The 21,575-nt window shown below is 51.4% G+C and overlaps 8 protein-coding genes across 8 annotated transcripts; 6 read left to right on the top strand and 2 right to left on the bottom strand.

Annotated features, from left to right (window-relative positions):
* The first annotated feature begins 17 nt into the window (after nt 1–17).
* Nucleotides 18–4,044, top strand: BCR37DRAFT_382557 (uncharacterized protein). Its single transcript, XM_040869898.1, has 2 exons — nt 18–3,811; nt 3,859–4,044. The coding sequence occupies exons 1-2, from the start codon at nt 32–34 to the stop codon at nt 3,979–3,981; spliced, it is 3,903 nt and encodes a 1,300-aa protein (XP_040723054.1). The 5' UTR covers nt 18–31; the 3' UTR covers nt 3,982–4,044.
* A 161-nt stretch (nt 4,045–4,205) lies between these two features.
* Nucleotides 4,206–7,592, top strand: BCR37DRAFT_370848 (elongation factor 3). The gene is made up of 2 exons (XM_040868336.1): nt 4,206–4,442; nt 4,492–7,592. Exons 1-2 carry the CDS (start codon nt 4,297–4,299, stop codon nt 7,511–7,513), a joined length of 3,168 nt encoding a protein of 1,055 aa, XP_040723053.1. The 5' UTR covers nt 4,206–4,296; the 3' UTR covers nt 7,514–7,592.
* A 93-nt stretch (nt 7,593–7,685) lies between these two features.
* Nucleotides 7,686–9,487, top strand: BCR37DRAFT_382555 (U3 snoRNP protein Nop56). The gene has a single exon (XM_040869897.1). It carries the CDS (start codon nt 7,760–7,762, stop codon nt 9,218–9,220), a length of 1,461 nt encoding a protein of 486 aa, XP_040723052.1. The 5' UTR covers nt 7,686–7,759; the 3' UTR covers nt 9,221–9,487.
* Nucleotides 9,384–10,761, top strand: BCR37DRAFT_382552 (calcium/calmodulin-dependent protein kinase type I). The gene is made up of 5 exons (XM_040869896.1): nt 9,384–9,487; nt 9,528–9,557; nt 9,605–9,704; nt 9,745–9,835; nt 9,880–10,761. The coding sequence occupies exons 1-5, from the start codon at nt 9,453–9,455 to the stop codon at nt 10,740–10,742; spliced, it is 1,119 nt and encodes a 372-aa protein (XP_040723051.1). The 5' UTR covers nt 9,384–9,452; the 3' UTR covers nt 10,743–10,761.
* On the bottom strand, nt 10,730–12,485 carry BCR37DRAFT_370840 (V-type H+-transporting ATPase subunit B). Its single transcript, XM_040868335.1, has 2 exons — nt 12,161–12,485; nt 10,730–12,118 (listed from the first exon to the last, which is right to left on the bottom strand). Exons 1-2 carry the CDS (start codon nt 12,383–12,385, stop codon nt 10,802–10,804), a joined length of 1,542 nt encoding a protein of 513 aa, XP_040723050.1. The 5' UTR covers nt 12,386–12,485; the 3' UTR covers nt 10,730–10,801.
* A 1,736-nt stretch (nt 12,486–14,221) lies between these two features.
* On the top strand, nt 14,222–18,637 carry BCR37DRAFT_382549 (uncharacterized protein). The gene is made up of 3 exons (XM_040869895.1): nt 14,222–14,525; nt 14,563–18,156; nt 18,195–18,637. Exons 1-3 carry the CDS (start codon nt 14,359–14,361, stop codon nt 18,508–18,510), a joined length of 4,077 nt encoding a protein of 1,358 aa, XP_040723049.1. The 5' UTR covers nt 14,222–14,358; the 3' UTR covers nt 18,511–18,637.
* BCR37DRAFT_118595 (tryptophan synthase beta subunit-like PLP-dependent enzyme) lies at nt 18,625–20,964 on the top strand. The gene is made up of 2 exons (XM_040865973.1): nt 18,625–20,843; nt 20,885–20,964. Exons 1-2 carry the CDS (start codon nt 18,713–18,715, stop codon nt 20,947–20,949), a joined length of 2,196 nt encoding a protein of 731 aa, XP_040723048.1. The 5' UTR covers nt 18,625–18,712; the 3' UTR covers nt 20,950–20,964.
* Nucleotides 20,850–21,575, bottom strand: BCR37DRAFT_118603 (S-adenosyl-L-methionine-dependent methyltransferase). Its single transcript, XM_040865974.1, has one exon. The coding sequence runs from the start codon at nt 21,556–21,558 to the stop codon at nt 20,980–20,982; it is 579 nt and encodes a 192-aa protein (XP_040723047.1). The 5' UTR covers nt 21,559–21,575; the 3' UTR covers nt 20,850–20,979.

The raw sequence follows: 21,575 nt of genomic DNA, 5'->3' as shown, positions 1-21,575 counted from the left end.
GAGCTCGGGCGATGGCGATGGCCTACAGCTGATGGGTTGGGATGGGCTTGCTTGTACGCGCTTGGTGTGTCTGTGGCCGTCACTTTTTTTGTTCTTTTCCGAGCTGGCGGTGGACGGGGAGAGCTCCTCTTGCCTTCCCACGGACTTTTGGAACATACGTGGCCTACATCAAAGCTGGACCCAGTACACAGACACGCCCTTAGCTTCTGGCCAGAGACAGATCCCAAGGGCTTGCATCGATCGCAAGATGCATCTTCTGGTAGACTCGCCTCTCGTCGTCGGGGCTTCCCTGCACAACCCAAGGCCCAGGATCCTGCACCCATACGTCCTGCCGTACATCGTGCTCTACCCGATCTGGGCCTATGTCTACAATTACAAGTACAACGAATGGCTCGGCAGCGAGGAGTGGACATTCATCACGATTGTTACCCTCATCACCACCCAGTCGCTGCTCTGGCTCGTCGGTCACTGGAGTATTGCTGCAAAAGCATGGACGCGCTATTCAAGGGCTTCGTCCATCGCAACGGCCAAGTCCATTAAGATTGTGCCCGCGGTCGACCAAGGCAGTCCAGAGATTTGTGCACTCGACTCGACACAGTATGCTGGCGAGAAGGAGCGCGAGATCAGCTTCACCTTTCAAAAGAAGAAATTCATCTTTGACACAGATCGCAAAGTCTTCCGCGAGGTCATCTTCCCGATAGATCAGCAACCTTCAATTGCGAAGTACCAAGGAACTTCTGGTCTTTCTTCATCCAAGGCGCTCGAGACTGCTGAAAGACTCTATGGTTTCAATCGCTTCGACATCCCCATTCCAACGTTTGCTGAGCTATTCAAGGAGCATGCTGTTGCCCCGTTCTTTGTTTTCCAGATCTTTTGCGTGGGTCTCTGGTGCTTGGATGAGTACTGGTACTATAGTCTGTTTACCGGTTTCATGCTTGTTGCCTTCGAGTGCACCGTCGTGATACAGCGACAAAAGACCTTAAACGAATTCAGAACAATGAGCATCAAGCCCTATCCTATTATGGTGTACAGGCTCAATAAATGGATAGAGGTCCAAACAGACGAGCTGTTTCCCGGAGATATTGTCAGTGTGACACGCTCTAAAGATGATGCAGGTGTGCCCTGCGACATTCTGCTCATGAGTGGATCTTGTATCGTCAATGAGGCAATGCTCAGTGGCGAGAGTACGCCGCTGCTCAAGGAAAGTATTGAGCTGCGAGCAAGCACTGAACTGGTTGATCTTGGAGGCTTGGACAAGAACGCTCTTCTTTCTGGTGGTACAAAGGTTCTGCAGGTCACGCCAGCTCAATCCTCCGACAAGATCAAGGTCAAGCCAGCTCCAAACGGTGGTGTTCTTGGTGTTGTCCTGCGCACCGGCTTCGAAACGCAGCAGGGCAGCCTCGTCCGCACTATGATCTATTCCACCGAACGTGTCTCTGCTAATAATGTCGAGGCGCTCTTCTTCATTCTCTTCCTCCTCGTCTTCGCCATCGCAGCCTCGTGGTATGTCTGGACCAACGGCGTATTGCAGGAACGCCCAAAGAAGAAGCTGTTGCTCGACTGCATTCTAATCGTCACTTCTGTTGTACCGCCTGAGCTGCCGATGGAGCTTTCCTTGTCTGTCAATTCGAGTCTCGCTGCGTTGAGCAAGCATTCTATCTTTTGCACAGAGCCGTTCCGGATCCCCTTCGCAGGGCGAGTGGACGTTTGCTGTTTCGATAAGACTGGAACCTTGACAGAAGAAGATTTGGTTGTTGAAGGTGTCGCTGGTCTGAGCGGTGATTTTGATAAATTGCAAGATATTGGCTCTTCCCCGACGGAGACAGCACTTGTGCTAGCAAGTGCGCACAGCGTAGTCCGCCTCGATGATGGCACTACGGTTGGTGACCCCATGGAGCGTGCTACGCTGACAAGCATCGGATGGCGTGTCGCTGCAGCTGATCAAATCTTCCCACCTGCCGCCTCTGATGCGTTCCGAGGCGATTCGATAACCGTGAAGCGGAGATTCCAGTTCAGCTCTGCCCTCAAGCGTCAGAGCACTGTGTCCAGTCTTGCGAATAAGGAGCGAAAAGGAAGCAAGTTGCTTTGCAGTGTCAAAGGAGCACCAGAGACCATCAAGACTATGCTCACCTATGTTCCCGAGGGCTATGATCAGACATTTAAGCACTTCACGAGAAACGGCTCCCGTGTCATTGCCCTTGGTTTCAAATACATGGCAGAAACTCTGTCGTCGAAGCAGATCAACGACCTGGAACGATCTGCGGTGGAGTCGTCCCTGCAATTTGCTGGTTTCCTCATTTTCAGTTGCCCATTGAAGCCTGATGCAAAAGACACTGTCAAGGAGCTGAACCAAAGTTCACACCGCGTCATCATGATCACTGGGGACAATCCTCTGACTGCTTGTCACGTCGCGCGCGAGGTGGAAATCGTGGATCGACGTACGCTGATTCTCGATGCCGTGGAGACCGAGACTGGTTCTAATATCTTGTGGCGATCCGTTGATGAAACAGAAACCTTTCCATTCGATGCTGCACAGCCTTTACCTCGGAAGTTGATTGACAACTACGATCTGTGTGTCACTGGATATGCCCTCTCACAGATGGCTGCTTCTGCGACCATGAAGGATATCATTCGGTACACATGGGTCTATGCTCGTGTCTCGCCTACGCAGAAGGAGTTCATTCTAAATGAGCTGAAGTACATGGGCTACACAACTTTGATGTGTGGCGATGGTACCAATGACGTGGGAGCATTGAAGCAGGCGCACGTCGGAGTTGCTCTTTTGAATGGATCAGAGGACGATTTGAAGAAGATTGCTGAGCATGCTCAGACAACGCGTCTTCGCGCTGTTTATGACAAGCAATCCGAGCTCCTCGCTCGATGGAACCGACCACCACCTCCAGTGCCCAAGCCAATCGCTCATCTTTACCCACCAGGGCCCTCAAATCCACATCGTCTTGCTCGGTTGACTGAGCAAGGCAAGACGCCCTCCGAGATTAAGGCTGCTGATGATTTGATTGTCGCTCAAACTGCGCTTACTAAGTCCGGCGACGAGAAGACCAGTGCATCTGAGAAGCCCAAGCCTGGTCCGGGAGGGTCCATGATGGACAATATGCTTGCACAAATGAGCGAGTTGGAAGATGATGACGACACTCCGCCCACAATCAAGCTCGGGGATGCATCCTGTGCAGCACCGTTTACATCGAAGCTTGCAAAGGTTGGTGCGATTGGGAGCATTTTGCGGCAAGGCCGTTGTACCCTTGTGGCCACCATTCAGATGTACAAGATTCTCGCACTCAATTGCTTGATCTCTGCATACAGTCTCAGTGTGCTGTATCTGGATGGCATCAAGTTTGGTGACGGGCAGGTCACCATCAGCGGTATGCTGATGTCTGTTTGCTTCATGTGCATTTCTCGTGCACGTCCGCTGGAGAAACTGTCGAAAGAACGTCCACACCCTGGTATCTTCAATGTCTACATCATTGGGTCTATTCTTGGCCAATTTGCGGTGCACGTTGCCACGCTCATCTTCATCTCGCAGTACATTCAGCGCACGCACCCGAAGGAACCAAAAATTGATCTGGAGGCCAAGTTTGAGCCTTCGTTGCTCAATTCGGGCATTTACCTCTTGCAGTTAACGCAGCAGATTTCGACCTTTTCGCTCAACTACCAGGGCCGGCCATTTAGGGAGTCAATCCGGGAGAACAAGTACATGTACTGGGGCCTTGTGAGCGTTGGCGCCCTTGCCTTTTCGTGTTCCACCGAGTTCATTCCAGAGGTCAATCAGCAGCTCAAGTTGGTCAAGTTCACTGTAAGTTCCCACTCTTTACTATCTGGTAAGTATGCTCACATAACAAGGATCTGTTCAAGGTCGTCATTACGGCAACGATGCTGGTGGATTATGGCCTGTGCTACGTAATTGAGCAGTTCTTCAAGCGCTTCTTCTCGGATTCTGCGGCCAAGGACATTGCGCGGAGGTAGAAGGGGTCGTTGGCCTCAGACATAGATAATGTTAGACATCGCATTGCTGCCGTTTCAGGCCAGGGAACAGTGAGACACATCTGACAGCGGGGCCTGTGCTGGCCAGGCTCTGAACTCACTGTACTCAGCACCCGCCTCCCGTGGCCTGCCCACTAACCCTGGCAGCGTCGGCCGCGGGACAAAGGCAAGAATTTTAAAAAAATTTGTATAAGAGAAGGGAAGGCCGCCCAGTCTTGCTTGCCTCTAACCTTCTCGAAGTGTCGGGACAGAGATAGCACATATTCTCCCTCTCCAACACTCCCTTACACCACCATCATGTCTGCCGCTACCGGAAACAAGCAGTCCATCAAGATCCTCGACGAGCTCCTCCAGAAATTGAGCATCGCAAAGGATGAGGCGGAAGTCTCTGCCGCCACCCACAGCCTCTCGTCCTTTATCAATGGCGCCATTGAGGAGCAAGAGTCAGTCTATCCCTCAATTCATCCGCGAGAGTCATGCTAACCACGATAGTGCGCCCGTCAAGGCCGTCGAGACCCTCAAGACATCGTTGAACAACAAGAAGGATGCCACGGCCCGTCAGAAGGCACTCGAAGCCATCTCCGCCATGGTCAGTGCGCCAGAAATCGGTGCTGCTTTCGAGCCATTCCTCGTCGACTTGCTCGCCATTTCCATTGAGAAGATCGCCGATAAGCAGACCCCTGTTCGTGACGCCGCCATCAGCACGTCCCACAGCGTCATCCGCAAGATCAACCCTTACGCAATCAAGGCTGTCCTCCCCATCATCATTCAATCCATTGAGAATGCATCAAAGTGGCAGGAGAAGTTTACCTCCCTTACCTTGTTGGAGGACCTCGTTGAGGTGGCACCCCGGCAAATGTCGACCTGCATGCCTGATCTCATTCCTGTTGTGTCTTCTGCCATGTGGGACACCAAGCCCGAAGTTAAGAAGCAGGCCCGTCTTACTATGAACAAGATCTGTACGCTCGTGTCCAACGCCGACATTGAAAAGTTCATTCCCGTTCTTATTGAGTGTATTGCAGACCCTGACCAGGTGTCAGAGACTGTTCACACCCTTGGTGCCACAACTTTCGTGCAGGAGGTGCAGACCCCTACCCTCGCCATCATGGCTCCTTTGCTTTCTCGTGGTCTCAATTCGCGTGAGACACCCATCAAGCGCAAGGCCGCTGTCATTGTGGATAACATGACGAAGCTCGTCGAAAGCCCTCGTCTCCTCACACCTTTCATGGGTACTTTGCAGACTGATTTGCAAAAGGCGTTCGATGGTATGGCCGATCCCGAGGCTCGCGAAGTCGTTGGCCGTGCACAAAAGACTTTGAAGCAATTCGGTACCATGGACCCTGCAGTCGCAGCTGAGTACGCTGTGCCCAAGTTCCTGGAGACCCTCAAGTCTGTTATCGGCATCAAGGTCGACAAGCACCACGAGCCCATACTTGGCTTCATCGCAGCTATTGTCTGCGAGCTTGCCGAGGTGGACAACTACCTCGAGAAGATGGAATTCCAGCAACATACCGTTATCTACTTGGCTACTCTTCTGCCTCAAGAGAAGGCAGTCGAGGTGTCTGAAGCCTACCGGCAAAAGTCGATCAGCAACATCGGTGGTGGTTCGCCCGCTGACAAGGAGGAAGAGGAGCAGGGAGACGTTCTCTGCGACTGCGACTTCTCGCTCGCTTACGGTGCCAAGATCCTTCTCAACAGGACAAACTTGCGTCTCATTCGTGGTTCCCGTTACGGTCTTTGTGGCCCCAACGGATCCGGCAAGTCCACCCTCATGAGGGCTATTGCCAATGGCCAAGTCGACGGCTTCCCTCCTGCAGATGAGCTCAAGACTGTCTACGTCGAGCACGACATTGACGAGTCTGAGGCTGAGGTCCGCACTCTTGACTTCATTGCTTCTGACCCTCGCTGCACCACTGACGTTGGTCTCACAGCCGAAGACTGTGAGCGCGAACTGCGCAACGTCGGTTTCAATGACGACCTCATCAACAAGCCTGTTGGTGGTCTTTCTGGTGGATGGAAGATGAAGTTAGCTCTTGCCCGTGCCATGCTCCAAAAGGCAGACATTTTGCTTCTCGACGAGCCCACCAACCACTTGGACGTGAAGAATGTCAAGTGGCTCGAGGACTTCCTCATTGGCCAAAAGAATGTCACGTCCATGATTGTCTCCCACGACTCTGGCTTCCTCGACCGCGTCGTTGAATACATTATCCACTACGAAAGGTTCAAGCTCCGCAAGTATCAAGGTAACTTGTCTGAGTTTGTGAAGAAGGTGCCTTCGGCCAAGTCCTACTACGAGCTCGGCGCATCGGAGCAGGAATTCACATTCCCCGAGCCTGGATTCTTGGAAGGTGTCAAGACCAAGCAAAAGGCCATCATCAAGGTCAGCAACATGGCATTCCAGTACCCTGGCACTGCAAAGCCTCAGCTAGAGGACATTACTTTCCAGTGCTCGCTCTCCTCTCGTATTGCTGTCATTGGTCCCAACGGAGCTGGAAAGTCCACTCTCATCAAGGTGTTGACCGGAGAACTCATTCCTGGGTCTGGTGAAGTCTGGACACATCCCAACTTGCGTATCGCATACGTTGCTCAGGCTGCTTTCACCCACTTGGCTGCTCATGTTGACGAGACCCCTAGTGACTACATTCAGTGGCGTTACCAGACTGGTGAGGACCGTGAGACCATGGACCGTGCCTCGCGTGTCGTTACAGAGGAAGATGAGGAGGCTATGGCCAACAAGATCTTCCGCGTGGAGGGCTCGCAGCGCAAGATTCTTTCCATCAATTCCAGGAGAAAGCTCAAGAACTCTTACGAGTATGAGATTACCTGGCTTCTTGGCAACAACGTCGGCATGAAGAGCGAGTCTTGGACTCCTATGATGTCTGCTGACAACACATGGTTGCCTCGTGGTGAGCTCCTCGAGACCCACCAGAAGATGGTGGCCGAGGTCGATCTCAAAGAGGCGCTCAAGTCCGGTCAGTTCCGACCTCTCACCCGCAAGGAGATTGAGACACACTGTGGTCTGCTCGGTCTCGAAAGCGAGATTGTCTCTCACTCGCGTATTAAGGGTCTGTCTGGAGGTCAGAAGGTGAAGTTGGTTCTTGCTGCATGCACATGGCTCAAGCCCCATATCATTGTGCTTGACGAGCCCACCAACTATCTCGACCGCGACTCTCTTGGTGCTTTGTCAAAGGCTCTCAAGAAGTTCGAGGGTGGTGTTGTCATCATTACTCACTCTGCCGAGTTCACCAAGGAACTTACTGACGAAGTTTGGGCTGTCGACAACGGTCGCATGATGCCTTCGGGACACAACTGGACACAAGGTCAGGGTTCTGGTCCTCGTCTTGAGGAGAAGGGCGACGAGGAGGTCAAGTTTGACGCCTTCGGCAACAAGATTGAGCAGGCCAAGAAGAAGAAGGCGCTCACTGGTGCCGAATTGAGGAAGAAGAAGAAGGAGCGCATGGCCCGCAAAAAGGCACAGGGTGATGCATATGTCAGCTCTGAGGAGGATCTCTAGACTTGTTTCATGTAGACGCACTTGCTTGCCTAATAGACTCATTCATGCTATGCTATAGACTCAACCGGTTTCCATCATTAGCCGTCCACATCCTTGATGCCTCTGACATTTCATTCCTGTAGCTAGATTCTAGAATCGGCGCAAAGCAGACCTTGAGCAGAGTTGGCCTTCGTGCGATTCTTCAGCCAGAAAATTTTCGGCTTCAGCACTTTACGACGACAGTCCTACAGCCTGGCAGTGCGCAGCATGTCGGTCAACTTCCTGCTTTCCGAGTCTGCTACAGGATACAGTCTCTATGAAGTCGTACAGGCTGAAGAGATTGGCGCCCAGACGAAAGAAGTACAAGAGGCTGCTCAGGATCTGAGCAAATTCGGCCGCTATGTCAAGCTCAAGTCGTTCGCTCCCTTCAAAAACGCGGCACATGCTCTAGAGAACGCCAATGATGTCTCCGAGGGTCTTGTTCACGAGCATCTCAAAGCATTTCTGGAGATGAACTTGCCGAAGGCGGGCAAGAAATCCAAGCCGGTCTTGGCCGTATCCGACAAGAATCTGGCAGGCAGCATCATGTCAGCCTTACCTGGTGTCGAATGTAGTGCAGCTGAGCTTGCTCAGGCACTGTTGCGCGGCGTACGTCAGCACGGCCCAAAGTTGTTGAAGCAGTTGCAAGCTGGCGATATGGAAAGGGCGCAACTGGGCCTCGGCCACAGCTACTCTCGCTCAAAGGTCAAGTTCAATGTAAACCGCTCGGACAACATGATCATTCAGGCTATTGCGCTCATCGATCAGCTTGACAAAGACATCAATACCTTCTCCATGAGGGTTCGTGAGTGGTACTCGTGGCATTTCCCAGAGCTTGTCAAGCTCGTCAACGACAACCGCAGTTTTGCCAAGCTTGCTATGGTCATTCGTGACAAGAATAGCCTGAACGATGAGCGTTTGCACGAGATTGCCTCACATGTGAGTGACGATGAGACAATTGCTCAGTCAATCATTGACGCTGCCAAAATATCCATGGGCCAGGACATTTCTGAGGCTGACATGGAAAATGTCATTACGTTTGCAGAGCGTGTCGTCAAGCTGGCAGATTATCGCATCCGTCTGCACAAGTACCTAGTGGACAAGATGGCTGTCGTTGCACCGAATCTTGCTGAGCTGATCGGTGAAATCGTCGGTGCTCGTCTCATCTCTCATGCAGGCTCGTTGACGAACTTGTCAAAGTACCCAGCCTCGACCATTCAAATCCTCGGTGCCGAGAAGGCTCTCTTCCGTGCGCTGAAAACGAAGGGCAACACGCCAAAGTATGGCCTGATCTACCACTCTTCATTCATTGGCAGGGCAGGTCAGAAGAACAAAGGGCGGGTCTCTCGATTCCTGGCCAACAAAGTATCTATCGTCTCTCGCATCGACAACTTCACAGATGTGCCATCGACCAAATTTGGCGAAGTGCTCAAGAGGCAAGTAGAGGAACGGCTTCAATTTTATGAGACTGGCGAGACACCCACCAAAAACGAGGTTGCCATGAAGGAGGCCATGCAATCTGTCCTCTCAGATATCAAAGTGGCTGTTCCCGAAGTCGAGTCTAGCAGCTCCAAGAAGAAGGCATCCAAGTCTGACAAGACTGAAAAATCTAGCAAAAAGGACAAGAAGCGGAAAGCAGAGGAGACCGGCGAGAAATCGTCCAAGAAGAAGAAAAAGTCGAAAGACTGATGTTCGTCTCTGAGTCCTGTGTATAGTCTTCTAGCAAGCCATGTCTTCTCCGCGCTGAGCCTTGTGATATCAGGGCTTCTTCCATGCCTCACCGAGTTTGCGGCCGTGAGATTTGGCGCGCGCCATGTCATCCGTCGACCGAAGCTGGCTGGATCTGTCATCGAGCACATCGGTCGGCTTCTCGTAGTCAACAGCAAAACAGGGGTCGCCGGAGCACAGCACAGGGATAGGGATGAGTGCTGCGACGCCCGTTACAGTCCCGTGCAAGTATGTTATATGCCCAATCCGAGGTTGAAACTGACGACAGATATCTTACGGGGAAAACTCTTGGCACAGGGTATGACGCACGCTGTATGGTTCAAGCAAGTAGAGCTCTAACGATAGAACGTACGCAGTGGTTAGAGAGTGCGTGCACATTGACACAAACCGCTACTATGCGGCCAAGGTTATCAATAAAAAGCTCATGGCCGGCCGAGAGCATATGGTACAAATACAGGCACACTTTGCATAAACTGACGGCTTAGATCCGGAACGAAATCGCTGTGTTGAAGCGCATATCGCAGGGTCATCGCAACATACTGACGCTGGTGGACTTCTTCGAAACGCAGAATAATCGTAAGAGTCCTCACAAGTGCTACACAGCCTGACGCTAATCTTAGTCTATCTGATCACGGACTTGGCTTTTGGCGGAGAGCTCTTCGACCGGATCTGTAAAAAAGGGTCCTATTATGAGTCTGATGCCGTCGAGATTGTCAAGACTACACTCTCGGCTGTTTGCTACTTGCATCAGAATGGTATTGTGCACCGGGACCTGAAGCCTGAGAATCTACTGTTCAGATCACCGGCTGAGGACTCTGACCTTCTACTCGCCGACTTTGGGCTTTCGCGCATCATTGACGAAGAGCAGATGCACGTTTTGACTACCACTTGTGGAACTCCAGGATACATGGCACCTGAAATATTCAAAAAGAATGGTCACGGGAAGCCGGTGGACATGTGGGCTCTCGGAGTCATCACGTACTTCCTGCTTTGTGGATACACCCCTTTCGACCGCGATACCTCAGTGGAGGAAATGAAGGCTATCATGGAAGGAGATTACGCATTTGAGCCGGAAGAGTACTGGGAAGATATCTCTGAGCATGCCAAGGACTTTATAAATCAGTGCCTGACGGTTAATCCGGCGAATCGTTTGGCATCTGCAAAAGCCGCGCAACATCGCTTCTTGACACAAGAATTCGACAAGGCGAAGGCTGACCTACTCCCAGCTGTGAGAAAGAATTTCAATGCGAGGAAGACATTCAATGCGGCCATCACAGCCGTTAAGGCGATGAACAGCATGAAGAACGGTGGCGCCATGAATGGTATTCTCAGTCTCAGTCCGCAAGCTGCGAAACCAGTGCCTCTCAATCCGGAATGCCCCTTGGATCCTGTCGGAGCAGCTAGCCGGAGGGCGAGCACGCGCAGCAATCAAGGCAATGCTACCAACAGCAGCACTGGCTTATGGAGCAGAACGTCAGGGTAGTCTTATCTCGTATGCTGTGTCAGGACGTATTCTACGGAGGCAATCATTACCACTAAAAGCTATTCACGACCATTGACGTTTTTGTCGTTGTCTCGCGTGTCCTTACTTCCCGACCTTGAGTAGTACTTGTCAAGTGTCTTGCTGCTGATTCTGTTGAGATTCTCGCGAGGGAAAATGCGCAGCAAGCCCCAAGCGATGTCGAGGGATTCTTCGATAGTTCGAGCTTCGTAGGAGCCCTGCGTGATGAATTGCTTCTCAAATTTGTCCAGGAATTCGAGCGAGAGCTTATCATCTTGAGAAAGGGCCTCCTCACCAACGACAGCTTTCATACTTGCGGCATCGCGACCTACAGCATACTTTGCATAGAGCTGAGCAGACACTTCACCGTGATCCGCCCGTGTCATGCCCTCGCCAATTGCAGACTTCATGAGTCGCGAAAGCGACGGCAAGATATTAATCGGCGGATAGATCTGCTTGTTGTTGAGTGCTCTGTCAATGAAAATTTGACCTTCAGTAATGTAGCCTGTCAAGTCTGGGATGGGATGTGTAATGTCGTCGTTCGGCATTGTCAGAATGGGAATCTGGGTGATAGAGCCATTGCGGCCCTCCACTCTACCAGCACGCTCATAAATGGTCGAGAGATCTGTGTACATGTATCCAGGGTACCCTCTGCGACCTGGAACTTCCTCACGAGCAGCGGACACTTCTCGCAAAGCATCTGCGTAAGATGACATGTCTGTCAGAATGACGAGAACGTGCTTCTCCGTTTGGTAGGCATAGTACTCCGCAGTGGTGAGCGCCAGTCTCGGTGTGATAATTCTTTCGATTGTTGGGTCATTTGCCAAGTTCAAGAATAGGGTGACCTTCTCCAAAGAACCGTTTTCCTCGAAATCTTGTTTGAAGAATCTCGCAGTCTCCATATTGACACCCATTGCAGCAAATACTATCGAAAAGTTGTCTTCGTGGTCATCTTGGACACCTTTGTTGGTGCCGCCATGAGACTGAGTGTGCGAATTTCCTCCCTTGTTTACGAGACCAGCCTGACGGCAAATTTGTGCGGCGATCTGGTTGTGGGGCAGTCCAGATGAACTGAACAAAGGGATCTTCTGACCACGAGCGATCGAGTTGTTTACGTCGATAGAGGATATACCAGTCTGAATCATCTCTTCTGGGTAAACACGGGAATAGGGGTTAATGGGAGAACCGTTGATGTCAAGATAGTCTTCAGCGAAAACTTTGGGGCCGTTATCGATTGGGGCTCCAGAGCCGTTGAAGACACGACCAAGCATGTCTTCAGACACAGGAATACGCAGAGATGATCCAGTGAATTCAACATTGGTCTTATCTGTTGTGATTCCACTCGTACCTTCAAATACCTAGAGTTAGCTGGTGTCAGCGCCATATGAGGTTAGATATACCTGTACGATCGCCTTGGATCCCTGGACCTCAAGGATCTGTCCCTGGCGCTTGGTGCCATCGTTCAAGGTGAGACTGACAATCTCGTTGTAGCGCGGGAATTTGACATTGTCCAGCACCACGAGGGGTCCATTGACACCGGTGATGGTGTTGTACTGAATGCGAGGCTCTACACTGTAGTCGCGGAGCGCAGCTGCCTTGTTGATGTCGAAAAGGGATTGACCCATAATCGAACTCGCCTTTAGACGCTACGAGTGGACCTGCAGAAGGGAGCAGCAAGCACCTTTCTGTGTAGGGATGGAGGATGAGGTTGGTCGTCGTCTGTGCGAGTTGCTGCTGCTGCATCATCATCCCAGCACGTGTTTCCCGACGCGCCAAATTCAGCGCGAGGCAGACTGCGGTAGCTGGACAAGAGCTGCTCCGTACTAGTCTGTAGACTTCCACACGAACACAAGGCCTGGGCCGACCAGGACACGGTGCACAGCTTTCAAGAGCTGCGGGCTTCCCCAATCGGATCCCTCATCTAGAGCAGACCGCCGTAACATCCGCGGTCGCCGCCCAGCGCTTTCATCTGCGACGCGCAATCAATTCGGCGCTGCAGAAGTAAGGCCGCCAGCTTCTTGCACAGTCCGGCTTGTCGAGCATGCAGGAAGATACAGAGCCGGCAAGAGCGGCGGCAGAAGACGCCGCTGTCGCCGCTGGGCCCGTCAGTGTTTCCTCGAGCCTGGACAATCCTGCGGCGACCTCTACCGAGCGCTTGCAAGACGACCAAGCGATAGGGTCTACCATCATATCAGTCGTCGATGCTGCCACCGAGGCCAGAAGCAATGCAATCGACGCTATGGATGACTTAGCAACACCGGAAGTCCAAAAGACTGATAGTCAGAGCGAAGTCGACGGGCCTGTGCCCAATAGCTCAGTGCCCGCACTTCACCTGCCAGACCAAGAACAAGCCAACGGCACCGCACAATCTGATTCGAGTACCCGGCCCTCTCCTTCCAAGCTGGTTCTTAAGAGTACGATAAGCTCAAGTTCTGTTTTCTTCTTGAAAAAGACTCTCCAGGCGATAGGCACGTCTCGAGAAAGCAAAAAGAGCTCCACCTTGCGCGAGACGGTAGGCAAGGCTATCGAGGCTGTCGATAATGCATCCACAAAAGCCATCCACCCGAATACAATCCTGGAACCGCTGAAGTTGGCCTGTCAGACTCGGAATAGTCAATTGGTCGTGCAAGCTTTGGATTGCATGAGTAAGCTCATTGCCATCTCGTTCTTCGATGTGCCATCCATGGCAGACAACACGCCTTTACAACCCGACGCTATTGTGCCTTCTCAAAGGGCTGATGAACCCAAAACACCCATCATCGAGCGCGTCATTGACACCATATGCGATTGCTTCGATGGTGAAGGAACCGATGTCAACATTCAATTGCAAATTGTCAAAGCCTTGTTGTCTGCAGTATCGGACGAAAATGATTCGACAATGTTGCATCAATCGAATCTTTTGAAAGCAATACGCCAGACCTATAACATTTTCTTACTCAGCAAGAGCGCCTCCACACAGAGTATCGCCCAAGGTACACTGGAACAGATGATCAACGCGGTATTCCTCAGGACAATAGTACGGAACAACTTCATGCAGGGAACGCCAGGGGCTTCCGCAGCGGCCTTAATTCGGTCGCCTAGTGCTAACCCCATCAATCTTGAGGCCGCGCTAAACTCAAATGCTCGACCTGACGTACAGAAGGTAACTCTAGATTCCTTTGCGCGGCGCCAGAGCTACGATGGCATTCCCGATGCCGCTACCGAGGCCGACGTGCTCCTATCTCCCGAAGAGATCCTCGTCAAAGATGCGTTCCTGGTTTTTCGCAGCATGTGCAAATTGTCGACGAAGAACCTCGCAGTAGACAGCGCCAATGATCCAAAATCCCACCAAGTAAGATCCAAGCTGCTGTCCCTGCACATGATTTGCGTCATTCTACAGAACCACATCACCTTGTTCACATCGCCAAGATGCGTAATCCGGTCTCTTGCTGCTTCTCAGGGTGTACAATTTATGCAGGCGACAAAACAGTATCTCTGCCACGCCCTATCTCGAAATGCCGTTTCGCACATCGCTCAGGTATTCGATGTTTCGTGCGAAATTTTCTGGACCATTTTGAGCTCTCTCAGAGGTCAATTGAAGAAGGAGATTGAGGTCTTCATGTCTGAGATCTACTTCCCAATCCTGGAGATGAAGACCAGCTCTTTTCAGCAAAAGTTCACTTTCTTGGAAATTCTTGGCAGATTGTGCGTCGATCCCCGAGCCCTGGTAGAGCTGTATCTCAATTATGACTGTGACAGCGGTGCGGCGGAGAACATCTACGAAAGGTTCGTCTCCTCATGTGGAAGTCCTGGCTAATCTCAGAATCTTAAATAACTTGACGAAACTTGCATCACTATCGTCGCAACTGACGGCAGCACAACAATGGCAACAAGATCGGTTGCCGATAGAGCACATGAGTCCTGCGACAGAGCTGGACCATCGCCGTACACCATCTTTGTCAATAAAATCAAAATCAATCAGTCAATCGACCACAGCAGAAGGCATTGCAATGCCACAAGAGTACCGTCTCGCTCAACTTTCACTGCGCTGTATACTCGATCTCCTCAAGTCACTTGTCAGTTGGTGCGAGCAAGGGGTAGCATTGGCTAAGGAACAGCCCCTATCACGTTCGGATACGCCAGATCGGCATTCAGAGGAGGGACTCTCGCGACGGAACACGTCAGTGCGATCGACCTTCCCTAATGAAGGCGATGCAGTCTCTCGCATCGGCCAGCCTGTAGCAGGTGCTCTCTCAATTGAAGATGACCCAACTCAATTTGAGACACTGAAGCACCGCAAAACTGCTATCACAGATGCTATCAAGCTGTTTAATGCTAAGCCCAAAAAGGGCATTGCCGCGCTTCTCCGTCAGGGATTGCTCAAGTCGATGGATTCTCGGGATGTCGCCCAGTTTTTGCTCGAGACCGAAGGTCTCAATAAGGCCACTATCGGTGAGTTCCTCGGGGAAGGTGACCCGGAAAATGTGAGCATAATGCATGATTTTGTGGATCAATTGGAATTTACGGGCAAAGATTTTGTCGAAGCGCTCAGACGCTTCCTTCAGACGTTTCGACTTCCGGGCGAGTCGCAAAAGATCGACCGCTTCATGCTCAAATTTGCGGATCGTTACTGCCAAGGTAATCCGGAGGCATTTGCGAATGCTGATACGGCCTACGTTCTTGCTTACTCGGTTATTATGTTGAATACGGATGCACACAATTCAAATGTTGCCAAGAACAGGAGGATGACCAAAGCAGAATTCCTCCGCAACAACTCGGGTATCGATGATGGCAAGGACCTAGATGCTACCATGTTGGAAAAGATATTCGATGAGATTCAAAACCATGAGATCGTTCTAAAGGAAGAACAAGACGCAGCCCTGTTGCAGACCACTGCAAACGGCAATGCCCAGGGCTTCAATCTCTCTACCGCACTTGCGACTGTCGGTAGAGATTTGCAGCGAGAAGCCTATGTTGCGGCCTCTCAAGAGATGGCAAGCAAATCCGAGGCGCGCTTTCGCAATTTGCTCAAATCACAGAAGAAATCGACGGTCAGCACTGCCAGCGCAAAGTATTACAGTGCATCTCATTTTGAGCACGTCGGTCCGATGTTCGAAGTGGTCTGGATGCCACTACTTGCAAGTCTTTCTGGGCCCCTCCAGAGCTCTGAGGACAAAGACATCGTCAATGCTTGCTTGACAGCCTTCAGGCACGCCATCCGCATTGTCTGTCTCTTCGACTTGGATCTACCCCGCAGTGCTTTCGTGCGCACTCTAGCATGGTTCACCTCCCTCAGCAACTTGTCGGAAATGAAGCCAAAACATGTGTCAGGCATCAAAAGCCTACTGGAAGTTGCTTTGTGCGAGGGAAACGGACTCAAAGATTCGTGGAAGGAAGTTCTCACGTGTATAAGCCAGCTCGAACGCTTGCAACTCATTTGCGAAGGCGTCGAGCAAGACACGATGCCTGAAGTGAGCCGTGTGTCTCAAGTTCGTCGGTCTACCGATACACTACGATCGCAAAGCTCATTTCAAGCAAATCGACCCCCGAAACGTCCGACAAATATCTCTCAATTTGTCCTGCAAGAAGTAGCGGCGAGTGATCTCATGGTTGTGGTGGATCGCATCTTTGCCCAAAGTGCGAATTTGAGCGGCGCAGCCATTGTTCACTTTGTACGAGCTCTGAGCGCTGTATCGTCGGAGGAAATCTTATCGTCTGCCTACACCGAGCAGCCGCGGATGTACAGTCTTCAAAAGGTGGTCGAAGTGTCTTACTACAATATGCGGCGAATCAGGTTCGAATGGTCCAACATCTGGCAAGTTCTTGGTGAACATTTCAACGAGGCCGGGTGCAATGCCAACCAGACGATATCATTCTTCGCGGTCGACGCTCTGCGTCAACTCGCTTCACGTTTCCTCGAAATTGATGAGCTTCCTCATTTCAAGTTTCAGAAGGACTTCCTCAGGCCTTTCGAGTTCATCTTCGCGAGAAACCCAGCGTTAGAGGTCAAAGAAATGATCCTGCAATGCATCAACCAGATGATTCAAGCACGCGCTGACAACATCAAGTCGGGCTGGCAAACCATGTTCGGCGTCTTCACGTACGCCGCCTCGGAAAGTTCTGAGGCCAGTGTGAATATGGCTTTTGAGAATGTGAAGAATATCTGCCGCGAAAAGCTGCCCGTCATTCTTTCTCAAGGCAGTTTCCCAAGCCTTGTCTCTTGCTTGACGGTTTTTGCCAAAAACCGGCAGCATCAACGTACCAGTTTGCAAGCACTCGATTGCCTGCGAAACACGGAGCGATCATTGCTCATTTCACCAGATGCTCGCGCTGTCGGAGGGCTTGACTCAAATACTGACGAGCGTCTAGTCCGGCATTGGTTTCCCATTCTCTATGGGTTCCACGATATCCTGATGACTGGTGAAGACATGGAAGTCCGTTCGCGTGCCTTACAGTACCTGTTTGAAGCCCTCACAGAGCACGGATTTTCCTTTACACCCGAATTCTGGGACATCATCTGCAGACAGCTTCTCTTCCCAATCTTCTTCGTTCTCAAACCCGAAAAGACTAAGTTGAAGGCCGAGGGTAACGAAGATTTGTCAATTTGGCTGTCGTCCACCATGGTGGAAGCACTACGCAACCTGGTCCAACTGTACACGACTTTCTCCGCACAGCTTGAGCACATGCTTGGTGGCTTCTTGGATCTCTTGTCTTCATGCATCTGCCAAGAGAATGACACACTCGCACGAATAGGGAGTGCTTGCTTGCAGCAGCTCATTATTGAGAATGCTGAACATTTTACACCAAGTCATTGGGCACGAATAAGCAGCACTCTTGAGCAACTGTTCCGCACAACAACTGCTACACAGCTTTTCCAGCAAGGTCGCAATGTTGCTGGTATCAAGGAAAGGAAACCGGCCTTGTCAACAGTCAACAGCTCAGCAAGTCTCGATGATGCAATAGACGGCACGCTTGGCGACGCAGCCTCAATGATGGATGCAATGACAGCGACATCTGGCCGTGCATCATATGATCCAGATCTTGTCGTCCCTGCTAGTAAGAAACGCGAATTCAAAGCTCTGATTGTCAAGTGCGTTCTGCAATTATTGTTGATTGAAGCTGTATCGGAGCTTCTTAATAGGAACGAGAAGGTCTTCAGCGCGATGCCCCGCCAACACGTCTTCGAGATTCTGGATCTGCTGCGAGATAGCTGGCAATTCGCGCGCAGCTTCAATGCCGATAGAGAATTGCGCTTGTCACTTTGGAAAGCGGGTTTCATGAAGCAGCTTCCTAACCTGCTACGTCAAGAAGTGGCAAGCGCATCCGGCTACATCAACATACTACTGAAGCTTCTGATGAGTGATACTGTGGGGAAAGACGTGCAGGAGTCGCAAGTCGTGATACAACGATTCTTGGTGTAAGACCCTTCGAGCGCTTGGCCTTTGCTAACTTCAGGATATCCCGGCAACTCTTGGGCGACTTTGCCCGTTTGGACCTAGATGCCCATGCTAGGAATGTCAATGCATGGCGGCCTTTGATCTGTGATCTATTCAGAGGCTATCAAAGCCTCCCATCCGGGCTCTTCAGAAGGCACCTTGACATTTTCTACAATTATGCGACAGAAATCATCGGCGGGTTACCGCTCGAAGGCGACTTGCAGGCTTGCATGGAGGCTTTCTTGAAGCGCGTCGGCGAGGATGTGCTGTTTGTCAAAGGGACTGCAGCAGGTGTGGATGTTAATCTGCGCAGCGAAGTCAATGAGAAGTCGTAGAGCAGCCCACACAGAACTCATCTGGTTGCACTCGGGTCTTCGGAGTATTGAGCGTGAGATATTTCTGGAGGAGCATCAGATTACCCAGGTAGGCTTATGTCATGCGAAATGTCAATGAGCCAGCGGCCTAGCACTGACAAGCAGCAAGAACTCCTGTCAGTATAGCCTCACCTTCGCGAACTTCAATACAAACCTCGCTTAGATGTCTGAGGCGATTCGCAATACCTTCCAAAGATGTGAACATGAGAAGCGCAAGGCTTTGATTACCTTCACCACTGCCGGATACCCAACTCCTGAGCTGACACCGGAAATCATGCTCAGCATGCAGAAAGGTGGCTCAGATATCATCGAGCTTGGTCTCCCTTTCACCGATGCCTTGGCTGATGGCCCAACGATTGTCCGTGCCAACACAGTTGCCTTGCGACAGGGAGTCACATTACACACATACCTTGACATGGTACGCGAAGCCCGCAAGATTGGAGTCACTGTGCCAATAATCTTGATGGGCTACTACAATCCAGTGCTCATGTATGGGGAGGAGCTTTTGATACAGAAATGCAAGGAAGTTGGAGTGAATGGATTCATTCTCGTTGATTTGCCTCCAAGCGAAGCTGTCGCGTTCCGTGGGTTGTGCACATCTCACGGCTTATCCTATGTTCCCCTTATCTCGCCAGCAACGACTGAGAAGCGCATAGAGCTGCTCAGTAAAATTGCGGATTCTTTCATCTACGTTGTTTCGAAGATGGGAACCACAGGGTCCGATGCGGCTGGCTCTGTCAACACATCTCTCCCTAGTATCATTGGAAAGATCCGCAAGTACACTGAACGAACACCCTTGGCCGTTGGATTCGGTGTCAGTACTCGTGAGCACTTTATAAGTGTTTCTCAGGTTGCAGACGCCGTGGTCATCGGCTCAGGCATCATCAACACCATCGATTGCTCGACCAGCGATCCAGCTGCAGCTGTCAAAAAGTATTGCATGGAAGTGGCTGGCCAGGACGAGCTCGCCATCGATAAGCGCGAAATTGGCCTTGTGGAGACTTTTGGAGCCGCATTGAACACTATGGATGCAACACCGAGCGCCGTCATCACAGACAAGGACGTTGTTGGCGATGACTTGGCTAAGTTGGGTGATCAGTTTGCCGCTCTCGGTGGCAACCTGCCCTCAAACAAGGCATCGAAAGAAGAACCAGCGGTGGTCCCCGGGCGATTTGGCGAATTTGGAGGCCAGTACGTCCCCGAATCACTAGTAGATTGTCTTGCCGAACTGGACGCTGAATGGCAGAAGGCTCAAGCGGATCCTGCCTTCTGGGCAGAGTTCAGGTCCTACTACCCGTATATGTCGCGGCCCTCGAGCCTGCAGTTCGCCGATAGACTGACTCAACATGTTGGCGGAGCCAAAATATGGCTCAAGCGTGAAGATCTGAACCATACTGGCTCGCATAAGATCAACAATGCTCTAGGGCAAGCACTGCTCGCAATGAGATTGGGCAAGACAGAACTGATTGCCGAAACTGGAGCTGGCCAACATGGTGTTGCCACCGCTACCGTTGCAGCCAAATTCGGACTCAAATGCACCGTTTACATGGGCGCCGAGGATGTGCGCAGACAAGCATTGAATGTCTTCAGGATGAAGCTGCTCGGTGCCAAAGTCATTGCAGTGGAAGCGGGAACTCGCACGTTGAGAGATGCTGTCAACGAAGCAATGCGGGCATGGGTTACCAATTTGACTGATGTCCATTATATCATTGGCTCTGCCATTGGACCGCACCCCTTTCCCACTCTAGTCAGAACTTTCCAAAGCGTCATCGGCCAAGAGACTAAGGAGCAAATGCAGGCTCTTGCCGGCAAGTTGCCGGACGCTGTTGTTGCCTGCGTCGGCGGTGGCTCCAATTCCACTGGCATGTTCTTCCCCTTTTCTCAAGATCCTAGTGTAAGGCTGATTGGTATTGAGGCTGGTGGCGATGGCATTGAGACGGCAAGACACTCTGCGACCCTAACTCACGGCTCAAAGGGAGTCTTCCATGGCGTGCGAACTTATATTTTGCAGGACAAGGAGGGTCAAATTCTGGATACACATTCGATTTCTGCCGGCCTCGATTACCCCGGCGTCGGCCCGGAACTGGCGTCTTGGAAAGATCAAAATCGCGCAGAGTTCAGCGCTTGTGATGATGCACAAGCTCTGGAGGGATTCAAGATTCTTTCTCAGGTCGAGGGCATTATTCCAGCACTTGAGACTGCGCACGCTGTTTGGGGTGCGATGAACCTTGCCAAGACCATGGAGAAAGACCAAGATATTGTCATCTGTTTAAGTGGACGCGGAGACAAAGATGGTGAGTTTCAAATTTTTCTTGAGTATGCTAATGATAAAAAGTGCAATCTGTTGCAGAAGAGCTTCCTCGGCTAGGGCCCAAGATTGGATGGGATCTTAGATTCTAGTAGTCAATTCGAGACGCTACGAAACGTATTCTAGTGTTCCGACTGACTGTGCTTCCGCTTCGTGATTTTACCAGTGTCCTTATTAGTGTTCCTCGCTGCCGACTTAGGTCCCCAATTCTCTGTTGGATTCAGAGGAAATCTAGTGATCTTTTCCTTTCTCACAGCCTTAGCCTCCGGATGCATGTCAAAATTAATGGGCTGCCGAGGTTCGCGTCGGGAGAGAATACTTGCGCCAGGCGTATTAGGTTGAATGGAAATCTCACGAATGGGGTGCAACTTGATCCAGGCTCGCATCACATCCCATAGGAACTCACCGGGAGCATCTGTCTTAAGAGCCCCTGGACCGGTGTGACTTTCCGAGACTTTGTAACCAGCATTCAAGAGGGCAGACTTGAACACTGCTTGCGTCGGCAACTGGGTATGCAAGACTTTGCTCATTCGAGACAACGACCAGTAGTGAGGAGTTGCCAATTCTTCGCGGGCCAGTGTGAGCATGCCCTTGATACGTGGCAATGTAGCGATTGCTGATTTGTCCTTGCCTTCCTCTTCTTTGACAAGTGACAGGATCGAATCGACAAACTCGGGGTCGTGCAACAAGCCGCCATACATAGGGCCTCCCAGATGCA

Source organism: Protomyces lactucae-debilis (genome assembly GCF_002105105.1).
Source record: "Protomyces lactucae-debilis strain 12-1054 chromosome Unknown BCR37scaffold_19, whole genome shotgun sequence".
NCBI lineage: Eukaryota > Fungi > Ascomycota > Taphrinomycetes > Taphrinales > Protomycetaceae > Protomyces > Protomyces lactucae-debilis.
The sequence above is the reverse complement of the archived record's forward strand: the minus strand, read 5'-3'. Positions and strand labels throughout refer to the sequence as shown.

Excerpts from the sequence above, each read along its gene's own strand:
- BCR37DRAFT_370848 (XM_040868336.1), top strand. The coding sequence starts at position 4,297 with ATGTCTGCCGCTACCGGAAACAAGCAGTCCATCAAGATCCTCGACGAG. Across the intron at positions 4,443-4,491 it reads GGCGCCATTGAGGAGCAAGA|TGCGCCCGTCAAGGCCGTCG; the intron begins GTCAGTCTATCC and ends TAACCACGATAG.
- BCR37DRAFT_118595 (XM_040865973.1), top strand. The coding sequence starts at position 18,713 with ATGTCTGAGGCGATTCGCAATACCTTCCAAAGATGTGAACATGAGAAG. Across the intron at positions 20,844-20,884 it reads TGGACGCGGAGACAAAGATG|TGCAATCTGTTGCAGAAGAG; the intron begins GTGAGTTTCAAA and ends AATGATAAAAAG.
- BCR37DRAFT_118603 (XM_040865974.1), bottom strand. The coding sequence starts at position 21,558 with ATGTATGGCGGCTTGTTGCACGACCCCGAGTTTGTCGATTCGATCCTG.
- BCR37DRAFT_382557 (XM_040869898.1), top strand. The coding sequence starts at position 32 with ATGGGTTGGGATGGGCTTGCTTGTACGCGCTTGGTGTGTCTGTGGCCG. Across the intron at positions 3,812-3,858 it reads TCAAGTTGGTCAAGTTCACT|GATCTGTTCAAGGTCGTCAT; the intron begins GTAAGTTCCCAC and ends TCACATAACAAG.
- BCR37DRAFT_382555 (XM_040869897.1), top strand. The coding sequence starts at position 7,760 with ATGTCGGTCAACTTCCTGCTTTCCGAGTCTGCTACAGGATACAGTCTC.
- BCR37DRAFT_382549 (XM_040869895.1), top strand. The coding sequence starts at position 14,359 with ATGTCTGAGATCTACTTCCCAATCCTGGAGATGAAGACCAGCTCTTTT. Across the intron at positions 14,526-14,562 it reads GCGGAGAACATCTACGAAAG|AATCTTAAATAACTTGACGA; the intron begins GTTCGTCTCCTC and ends GGCTAATCTCAG. Across the intron at positions 18,157-18,194 it reads GTGATACAACGATTCTTGGT|GATATCCCGGCAACTCTTGG; the intron begins GTAAGACCCTTC and ends TGCTAACTTCAG.
- BCR37DRAFT_382552 (XM_040869896.1), top strand. The coding sequence starts at position 9,453 with ATGAGTGCTGCGACGCCCGTTACAGTCCCGTGCAA. Across the intron at positions 9,705-9,744 it reads TGGCCGGCCGAGAGCATATG|ATCCGGAACGAAATCGCTGT; the intron begins GTACAAATACAG and ends CTGACGGCTTAG. Across the intron at positions 9,836-9,879 it reads CTTCGAAACGCAGAATAATC|TCTATCTGATCACGGACTTG; the intron begins GTAAGAGTCCTC and ends CGCTAATCTTAG.
- BCR37DRAFT_370840 (XM_040868335.1), bottom strand. The coding sequence starts at position 12,385 with ATGGGTCAATCCCTTTTCGACATCAACAAGGCAGCTGCGCTCCGCGAC. Across the intron at positions 12,119-12,160 it reads GATCCAAGGCGATCGTACAG|GTATTTGAAGGTACGAGTGG; the intron begins GTATATCTAACC and ends AGCTAACTCTAG.